Source organism: Aulonocara stuartgranti, assembly GCF_965226115.1.
Source record: "Aulonocara stuartgranti genome assembly, chromosome: 14".
In the NCBI taxonomy this organism is placed as follows: domain Eukaryota; kingdom Metazoa; phylum Chordata; class Actinopteri; order Cichliformes; family Cichlidae; genus Aulonocara; species Aulonocara stuartgranti.
The window spans coordinates 30,620,496-30,631,216 of NC_138950.1; the positions used below are offsets into that span (position 1 = coordinate 30,620,496).

At 38.5% G+C, this 10,721-nt stretch overlaps 1 protein-coding gene across 1 annotated transcript; it reads right to left on the minus strand.

Annotated features, from left to right (window-relative positions):
- Positions 1-5,845: 5,845 nt before the first annotated feature.
- LOC309687043 (uncharacterized protein) lies at positions 5,846-8,774 on the minus strand. Its single transcript, XM_082501708.1, has 5 exons — positions 8,508-8,774; positions 7,360-7,610; positions 7,027-7,192; positions 6,811-6,906; positions 5,846-6,359 (listed from the first exon to the last, which is right to left on the minus strand). Exons 3-5 carry the CDS (start codon positions 7,138-7,140, stop codon positions 6,042-6,044), a joined length of 528 nt encoding a protein of 175 aa, XP_082357834.1. The 5' UTR covers positions 7,141-7,192; positions 7,360-7,610; positions 8,508-8,774; the 3' UTR covers positions 5,846-6,041.
- Positions 8,775-10,721: the final 1,947 nt, after the last annotated feature.

Consider the following 10,721-nt stretch of genomic DNA (forward strand, 5'->3'; position numbering starts at 1 on the left):
ACGTATAAGCTCTCCCCTTTATCCTAAAATAAATCTATGTACTATCTATATGTGTAAGCCTACATTATAACCACTTCTTCTAGAAATCAAAAAGAAATCAAACCTTTTCTGCTATGCTTCCTCCCCTGAAAGCCTCAGTCACACACACACACAGGAAGCTTCTTCGTCACCACTCACTCCAGCTAATTTGCATACTGAGTCATATCTCAATAAGTTGCCGTAACAAGAGAAACATATGTCTGTGAAGGTTCTCAGTCATCCAGGTCATCGTAGTCAAAGAAGCTTGCAAAGAAAAGCGTCTGGACTTCTTTAAGTTACTTGAAGATGTTTCACCTCTCATCCGAGAAGCTTCTTCAGTTCTAAGGTCAAATGGTGGAGAGTCCCAGATATAAACCTAGTGGGAGTAACCCCCCACAGAGGGACAAAAGGACCCCCTGATGATCCTCTAATCGCCTGAGCCAAGGTGTGAAACTGGGTGTGGGTCCCAATCAGCCAGAGTTTCGGGTGAGTTCATTGTGAAACCTGGCCCCACCTTATCATGCGAATTCCTGAGGTCAGATGGCCAAGGATGTGAGTGGGCGTTAAGGCGTCTGGGAAGGGATCTCAAAACTGGATTATAGATGGCAGAGAGTTGGTGTCGTAAACCCCCGCCTCTGTTCAAAGATGGTCGCTCACAGTGGACATAGATGGCTTCTTTCACTCCTCTTTCAAACCATCTGTAAGAGAAACATATGTTTAAACATTACCAACTTATTAAATTATTTTATTTCTTTCTATGGTGATCACTGGTTAAGTCACGCTTTTAAAACTACTTTAATCACTTCTTTGTTTTTTCCATAACTCACTCCCTTTGTCATATAGCTTCTTTGAGTTATTCCTCAACTTCAAACTCATATGTATTTTATTAAACATTCACACCATTCTGTCACTCATACAAATAGCAAGCTGATCTTCATTGCGTATGTTTGTGTTCTTAGCCAGGTTTAATCAATGTCTATGCATTAATCTCCACGAGCTTGTCCTTTTAAGGTTAATGCATTTTCTGCTTGTGTATGTGAATTTGCATATGTTGCTTTTGCAGTGTTTCAGACTCCTCCACAATTCTCCACTTAAGTTTCAGTTTTCTCTTTCCCAAATTTGCTAACCCAAATTTTAAGTTCCCACCTTATTAACAACATTCCTGGTCCTCAAACATAGGTCGGAGTTTGCTTGTGAGGTTCAGGGACACATGGCGCTGTGAACAATTCAACCAGAAACTTGCCTTGACATATCCAGTCATGTTAACCTATAGGTTTCTTCCGACCGCTGCATGTGGAGAATTGATCCAGGTCTGTTTCGCCCCTGAAGAAACACAACTGAGACATTTTCATTATTATCATAAGTACTTAAACTACCCGTTTCCCTCTCTCTGGTCAGAAATACCAACTTATGTTATGTGTATAAGTGTAAGCATGTCTTCATTGCGTTTTTCTATGTATTCTTGCTAATGTTCAGTAAGTGTAAGCTGCTTTCTTCATTGCCTCTGTATGTTATAATCAGGTTTAATTCATGCATCTTTTCACTGATTTCTTAATTCAAAACTATCTCACGTCTGATTCTTTCCAAAAATAATTTCCCATGTAACAATTTGTGTATGTGTGTTTTCTATTCATTAATGTAATTGTCAGTTATTTTCTCTCTTTATTTTAACTTCTTTTTGTTTACCTCTTTGTTTGTCACGTGGACATCCCTAAACCATCCTGAGTTCAGGCTTCAATTTCAACCCAATTATACCCTCTATTCTCGCAGTCGAACTCGTCTGGGCTTCACCTCTCACTGGTCCCTGTCCCTCTCTTCACAGTGTCCTGTGTGGCCTTCAAATCTCCAACAAACACAGTCTGTTTCTTCTCTGTTTCTTCTCCGTATTTTCCTTTTAGATTAAGTCCCAGCCTGGCAAAATATCACATTCAGTGCCTTTAAACAGTTATGTCACACTGTTCTTACCAGCCTGCCCTTCGCCGTGCATCTTTTCATCACGTGGTTTCTTCTTCTCTGTTGATCCTTTCAGTCGTCTCTTTCAAGATTACTCCAAGCATGGCAAATATGAAACTCAATGTCCAGTGCTTTTCCACAGTTCTTTATCCCACTGTCCTACTGCCCAGTCTGTAATTCACAGTACATGTTGCATCACGTGCTATTCTTACATGCTGCTGCTGGTGTCGTCAGTGTGGTTTCAGTTGCACTGCCTTTTGCCTGCTGTTAATTCTTCAAGTCCATGATGTTCTGTTGGTCTTCATCAGGAGATTAACTGTCCTTTGAGCTTCTTCTCAGGATCGGGACAAGTGGGAGGTCAAGCTGTAAAATTTTAAGCCAAAATCTGGCCTATTTTCCTCCCAATTATGTTAATCTATGGTTTTGCCGCTGTACTCAAAATTCCAGGTTGAGAAAAGTCCACCTTTATTTATCTGTAACCAGTGGCGTGTCCAGCGGGGTGGCCTGGGGGGGCACAGGCCACTCCCCCAACCAGACTGGCCACCCCAGGTGCCACCCCAAAGGCAAAACAATAAAATTCAATCAAATATCAAATGTCCGATTATGTTTTCACGGGGAAGCTCAGATATCCGAGTGTAAGTGAATGCAGCATCGGCTTCTGCGCTATGCGCATCACGTTAGCAAAGGTAGGAGAGTCAAGCACGAAAGACAGCACTGCAGGAAACAATTTTTCGGTGAAAGAAAATGAGGACAGAATAAATGTCCCGGTAAGTAATATTAAGTTTGTTGAGTTTAGTAAACTTCGGTGAAATTAGAATACCAAGGAAAAAATAACACTTAAAGAATTATTGCAGCCCTCGAATATTTCAGACAGTATGCTACTGAGGGCAGCTAACATAAGAGTTATGAGTTATAAGATATAATCTAAGTCGTAACATTGCTGTATGGAACTGCAGATTTGGTTGCAGGTTAACATAGCTGGACTGGCCATCGGGCATACCGGGCATATGCCCGGCGACTTATTTTTTATTTATTTTTGTAAGGGCATGAACAATGAGAGGTGGTGGATTGGCCAGATGCAGGCCGATGTGTAAAAATAACTCAGTTGTTTGGTGGTGGCTATGGCGGGGCTTCCACAGAGGCCAGCAGGTGGATGAGGGAAGGGGAGGCAGGAGGAGAGCCCCGAGGCGGCCACCAGTCCGAGTGTCAGGTGAACTGAACTTCAGGTAAGAAGTTATGACCTGCAGTCTATCTGGGTCAGATATGAACCAAGTTTAGGTGGAGTTTATTTTCGTTGTGCTGACTTTTTACCCTCAGTTGCAATAACTCATACTGCGTTCTATCCAGCTTGACGGAGTTTATATACAGCTGGGTGGGTGCTATGATGTTACTGATAGTGAACTTTATTTTATTCATAAGGTTAGTTAGTAGAGTTGCCAACGGCTCCTTAAAAAAATGGAATGGTCCCTCAATCAGAGAAAATATTACACGTTTCGTATTGAGCTGAGAAGAGACGCAGTTTGTCCCGGACTTTCGCTATAATGAAAAAAAGACACAAAGCTGGAGTTATTCTGTCGTTACGCTGCACAGCTGCCTCTTCTTCTCTCATTCTCTCCCCCTGCCTCTCCTGTTGCTACTTCAATCATGAAACTGATCAATAATCAGCTGATCAGCTTTTCTCTCTTGTTTATTTATCGCCCACTTTGTGCCAGAAACAGGAAACTAGCGGATGTCGCGCTAAACAACAGCAGCACGTTTAAGCTTGATCAGCTGTTGTTAGAATTTATTTAATATTAATTTTTAATATCAGCTGATGTTTGCTGGAGCCACAGCTGTAAAGCTGCTGGTCATGATATCGGTTTGGATGTGTGATGAGAGGGAAACATGAGGATGAAACCAGGAGATGTCCTTACTGAATCATCAGAGCTGAACAGGTGATAGAGAAACAGGTTTACCTTTTAGGTGACATGAATGAGTTGAAGGGAAGCTATGAACTGTTTCTGAGAGACAAATAACACCTGGATCCTTTTTCTACGTAGCTGACAGAATGTGCAGGGGCGGGTCTAGGAAAGTTTTGCCAGGGGGGCCAGGTAGGGCATTAACAGGGAAAGGTGGGGCACAAAGAAATACTTTTCATACATATACCAACAAGACAGTGTACATCACTGTCACAACAGCATTTGTTTTCATTCAAAGGCTTTATGGCTTTAATACCTGGTGGGCCGGTCTGTAGTCAAAATGCCCGATTTTCTGTCCCAGTCCAGCCCTGCAGGTTAATACTGGCAGTGTCACCATGCCAGCTGACTGGATTTCATCATCAGCCAGTGTTGTTCTTGATCAATATTACCAAAGTTTACCACAAGGCAGCATAGAAAGTATTTACTTGCGTTCAGGTTTTATTCAAATGTTAGTCTTTTCAGTTGTTTCCCCACTTTTTTCCTGTTTCAAAATCAAACACCAGTTTGTGAGAAGATTATCTTCTTTTTTTAATAGGCAGATAAAGTTTTACATTGGAACTGGCTAATTTGTCAATTTTTTGTTACAAATGTTCGTATTTTAATATTCAAAAATGTTTTTGCCCAAAACATATGTGCACTACATGTCAGTAAAAATACTATGCAAATATTGCTGTCCTTGAATGCTGAGTAAACATTGACAAAGCACTGATTGTATCTCTTGTACTTTATCAACGCAGTATCTAAAAACTTTGCACCGTAGTGGTTAAAATCTCATTCTAATAAGAGTTAAAAGCGCATGCAGTTATTAGGTTTATAGGGTTATTGAATTATGGTTAACGGTTGGTAGAATTTTTTTTAAAACATTATCTGCCAATTACATCTGCCACACTGTAAAACCCAATAAGTTAATTTTACTCAAAACTTTTGGTGAAACTGATTACATAAAATATTTTAAGTAACTAAAACTTAAAAGTAAAAGTTAAATAAACACACTTTATTTATTAGCGTTAGATAAATATTTTTAAGTACCATTGATAAATGTTTTTATGTTATATCCACATTTTTGGTTTAGTACTCTCTACTTGATATTTTGAGTTTCAAGTACAAATCTAGCTCAAGTAACTTTAAGGAATTAATTTTTAGTTTCAAAATGTTAACCATTTTAAGCTAATACAACTCAAAAATTTTAAATACAAATGCTTGTAATATCCAAATCTACTGTGTTTTGAATTTGATATTTTAAAAAAAAGTGCCCAAAATAATTACACTTGTAAAAACATAAGACAGAAAATATAAATTCAAGTTACAAATCTATTGAGTTACTTTGACACATAGCCTTTCTAACAAAAAGCCCAAAGACATAAATCCACCACATTTTATAGGGAATAATGTCAGAAATTTTGGCACAAGGTTACAATATTAGAAATAAAGAATTTCACAACATGTTTTAAGAGTATTCAAATTTGATTAACACATGAGTATGGCCTTTTTATTAAAAAACAAACAAAAGGAAAATAAAATCCTGCATTATTAGGTGGGAAAACCGAATGAAAGTAATAGTATAGTATAGTGCAGCTAATACACTGAAATATAATTGGTAACCTTTTTAATATGCCAATACTGCGGTTATGCAAAATGCACATTTGTAGAGTGCAATCACAGTCTCAACAACAAAGCAATAAAACTTTAAATAGAAAAATACTTCTTTAGAGACATAAACAAAGTGTTATAAACCTCCTTAGCGCCTTATGTCAGTTATGAGTAGTTCAGGAGGAACGTTCCTTAAGTGACATTCAAGATCCCACCTAAAAGCCAGAAATGTAGTGAGATTGTCCTTCATTTTCTCTATAGATTTACAGTTATCTGACTAAAAACACAATCAAAATCAACTAAAACACAAGTGATGATGGGGGAAAAAAATTAATAAATAAAATAAAATCACCCCTTTTACTTTGGATGTGGCTTTTAGATAATGAAGTATGAAACAGAGTCTGCAAAGATTTCTTTATTCTATTCTCTCTTTTTATAAAAAACTTATCCAGACTTGGAAACATGATAAACTGAATTACTTGCTTTAACAGGCACTTGAGGGCTGTGTAGGAATCCTGGACATTATTCTGCTGCCAAAAGATCATTTTTAAGACTCAGCACTTTGGGCTTCAACTTCCCACCCTCCAGACCCATCAAAACTTTCTGAATAAAGTCAAAAATGTTGGCCAAACATTTTGGGTAGCTTAGGTGCAGGATGTCGGTCAGTCCAAATATTACTAGAAATGCATCAGCCAGGGTGGTGAAAACAATGATCATGTTACCCTCGACCAAAACTGCAGTCTTCTCAGGGCAGAAGAATGTTGCATCGCTGGAATTGGCTCTGATCAGGAGGAGTCCAAGTGGCACTTCACTAATATCTGGTCTATCAGAATGCATCATCTACAGAAAACAAAATTACTACATGTTAGTGCATTCCTATTTCTCTTAGTTTCATCTATACAAGTCACATTTCTGGATTATTACTAGCTCAGAAATCAATTGTTTGAACAACAAAAAAGCCACAACACACCAAAGATTTGAGAAAACAAACTGACAAAAATAGTACTTTTAGTAAAGCAAAGTCATACCTCTTCGTAGCAATAACAACAGAAAGTCAATAGGAGTTTTTTTTTTTTTTCATTTGTACAGTGATGTATGGTTGGGCTAGGAACATTATGGAAGGTCTACACACATTAAAAACATGTAGTGTTTCCATTATGTGACATGGACACTGTTGTAGACAGATCCAAGCATGGAGATGCTTCTCAAACTCTCAAAGTGTCATAATGTTTTGAGAAATCTAAACAAGGATGCTACTAAGATATTGTTCACAACTTTGTCCAAAACTTACATCCCATGTTTTGATGAAGGTAGAGGTGTCTTCGTACAAATAGGCAGAGAGGGCATGAAGCACACCAGCACTTTGGGCATGGATATCAGCTTGTTCCTACATCACAAGAAAATTTTTATTTTAAATTATTGGCTAACCTAGTCAAGAATGGTAATTAAAATGGAAAAATTGATCAAATTAATTAAAGCTCAAAAAACAAGACAAAAACCCACTAACCTGGAGATTATAGCTTCTGAAGAGCTGAGACAGGACATCAGACACGTTCCCTGTGCAAACAGCTTTCTTTCTGAATAAGCTCTGGAGCCGGGGAGCATGTTGGTCCAACAGCATAAAAGTGGTTCTTCAGGTGGAGGTTTGTAATCCTGTGGAATTCTGCACAGATCTGAACACACAGGATACATTTGTGTTTACAAGTTTCAATTAGTCTATAAATCTTTGCAAAATACATCAAAATCCTTACACTCCAAAGGCATAATTTGTTCAGACAGGCCAGATAACAGGAGTTGACATAAAATACATCTTGTTAGATCCATCTATATACATTCTTACCTGGGACTGGGATTTCAGAGTAGGCCAGCAATCCAGGATCTGACCTACTGGTAGGTCATCATTGATGATCTCTTTGCATTGCAAGGCCAAAGTTGTGTGCATCAGCTTTGTAATCAGGATTCTTTTCACTTTTCTCGACTTCATCTACAATCTGTAGTCTTAGCTGGTCAAGGTAAACAGCATCTTCACCCCTGAAAATTTACTTCTGCCCTGGCATGGACATAACAGTAAAACACAGAAGACAAGACAGACTACAAAGAGAACAGAAAAGACACACAACCAAGGAGACACAGATGAAACATAACCAGCCCAGAACTCAACTAAACCTTAACTAATAATAACAACAATACAAGAACTTCACCTCATTTCAATATAACATAAAGCAAAAATACAAAATAAACTCAAAATGCTGTGTCACAGACCCAGCCCCTGACAGAAAAAAAACAAACTAAGTCTTTCACTAATGAACACTGGGCATCAGAATAAAATAAAACGAAAAAATAACTGTTTGGTAAATATATTATTGATGGATTCACCCTTAAGCTAACCTAAAATAGACCAGGCACAACAATTTTACAGTTCAGAAGATTCTACATTTCAACTTAGTATACATAACTATTTGCAATGTAAACCAAGTTCTACCGCGTAATTATGTAATGATTAATCACTGCTTTTGTAAGTATGTCCTGTGCCTACAATTTTGCTGCCCCAGTTTTAATATGTACAACTCCAGAGAACTAAACGTAAGTTTCAAGTTCCACCAGTTAGCAAATGGGCTAGCCAATATCAATATCCATGTATGCGCCAAGTGTGAAGCAGCGCAGCAGTGCATATTGATTCAACAATTTAACCACAAGGCAGTTTATAATCTGCAAATCCAGAAATGCCTTCTAAAGACTTCTTTTAAAATAGTAAGAGATTAGAAAAGTTATTAACACATTATTAGTCCCAGCCTCTGCTCGGACTAATGTGTTATACTAAATATGAGCTTATTAGCATAATTCATGCAAAACACTTTGGGGCCAAGCCGACATGGATAAAACGACGCATGCATGTAATTCTTAAATGCCTGATAGAGTTGTACATTTATGACGATAAAAACCCATATTACAACGGAGAACTATAGTTTCAGAAAAAATAAAACTTACCACAAAAGCGCTCCTGAAGATGCTGCAAAGGCGGTAAATGCAGCTAGCCAAGTGCAGAGCGTTAGCTGTTCCAGTTCAAAAGTCCGTAACATACCATAGCACGCCCTCCTTTATCCAGCGTCAAAGGCAATGCCGCAAAAAACCCTTGACAAATGTTTTTATTTCTGTTCGGATATTAACGTTCCACAAGTTTCTTTCGGAGTAATGAGCGGGCATTCGCACTCGAAGCGAGGAATCCAAGATGGTTGCCAGCACTTCATAAAGAAACAGGTGGCGCACGTAGGTACGTACGTACGTAGGCACGTAAGTGACGTCAGTGTTAAAACTCAAATTATTTGAGGGCAATGCCAGAAACTAATCAATATATTCAAGTACTGATAACTTGAAAAAACAAACTTGTTCAAACTACTCAAAAAAATAAAGGTGTATGAACTTATAACAGGTTTTTAAGTAGTTGGAACTCATTTCATTTATCAAACTATTACTATTCGGTCTTACAGTGCACCCTTCTCCAAATCCGTGCCCCTACCTGGCCCGACCAACAAAAATTTTCTAGACACACCACTGTCTGTAACCTGTATTGACACACTAAAGCATACAATTAATATCCTTTTCATTTCTTTTCTTAAAACCTCCATTCGCTTTATCTGCCTAGAGTTTAACTCATCTCTCTCTCTGGGTGCTCACTTGTCACAGTGAGTCTCCTTTTATGGGCATGCAAAGTTCCTGTCACACACACCATTTCCTGTCACACACTACTTCCTGTCACACACACACGCAGCTGCTCAGAGCCATATTTTCTGTTTCTCTTTCCTATTTTACAGCCTAATCAAACTGTTTAGTTTTACTAAGTCTTGATCTAAAAACAATGCACCCTTATTTCACGCACACACACTTACACTGTTACAGGAGTTAGAAATATAACTCAAAATATGCTTTCCTAAGAACATTTTAGACATGCCTCTCATAATCAGAAAGAGCAAGTAAAAAAAACAATTGAAACCTCTATTAATTCTCACCACACGCACAAGAAATTGAAAAAACTAAAACGCACCAGCATTTATTGCTGGAGAGAAGTTACTACTGAAAGTAATATGTTAGTCTTAAATATATACAATGCACTCAACGTATTTATATATCTACATCCAAACTCAGTCAATTACTATACATCCACTACGGCAACTCAAAACTTTATTTATAACCCTCTAATAAACATAAATGGCGTCTTAAACACACATTAAACAATGTTTGCAGCAGTATTTGTAAAACCAACTGTGGTTTAAACAGTTCACTGCTTACTAATTTGCATTTTCACACACCATCTAAAAATAGCAGCAGACAGTCAGTGCATTACTGACTGGACACACAGCCTCCTCTCACACCAAACTCTCTTATTTTATATTACAAAGATGTCTTATATTTACAACCACTGTCAGATCTGTCAGCTTCAGCAATTTTGACAAATTTAAGTTAACGGCCAAGGCTTACCCCGAAGTTTTAAGTTAAAATTACACGCCCAAGTCCAACTTCTGCTGGCCAAAAAAGCGCAGACTACCATTCCAAACGGTAAGGAGACTCTAACTCCTAGCTTATTCCAGGATGCCCTGTACCCCACAGTTAAGCCACACTGAACTAACCCTCTTCGCCGAGAGGTCAATGTCGCGCGTCCACGACAAGGAGGGAGCGTAACCTCCGGGCTATGCTGCTTTCTATCAGTCCAACTGACGTTCTTAAATAATTTATAATACTTTGGAACAACAGTAAAACACACAAAAAAGTGTAAGACTGAAGCAGGTCCAACCTTATAACCAATAGGGGCCCTAACCCCAAACAATAACCAAATTCCCTAATATACTAAAATCACTCAGCAGTCCAACTGCTTTACACGGTCCAACCGTATTAAATCCTTCAGCGGTCCAACCGCATTCAATCATTTAAATCCTCAGTACTGTCATGAGATTTTCATCAAAATCAAAACAGACATTTACCGGCAACTTTTACTGAATAGACATTTAATTTCATCATCCAATTCAGCACACTTCGGATAAAATCAACAGGCCTGTGCCTACCTCTTTTATAAAGGCGCCTATCCACTCAGTTTGGTTGCTGGGTCTCACGCCTGTCTGTCTGACCACCACGGACCACCGAATTTCACCGTCTACACCTCCAACTCTCTCCCTCCTCAACCACCGGACGAAGCCCCCAAATGTTAAG

What these genes read in the sequence shown, in the direction of transcription:
- LOC309687043 (XM_082501708.1), bottom strand. Translation starts at nt 7,140, where the DNA reads ATGCTGTTGGACCAACATGCTCCCCGGCTCCAGAGCTTATTCAGAAAG. An exon ending in TCAGAAGCTATAATCTCCAG is followed by an intron (nt 6,907 to 7,026) that starts GTTAGTGGGTTT and finishes CTTGTGATGTAG; the next exon opens with GAACAAGCTGATATCCATGC. An exon ending in CCTTCATCAAAACATGGGAT is followed by an intron (nt 6,360 to 6,810) that starts GTAAGTTTTGGA and finishes TGTTTTCTGTAG; the next exon opens with ATGATGCATTCTGATAGACC.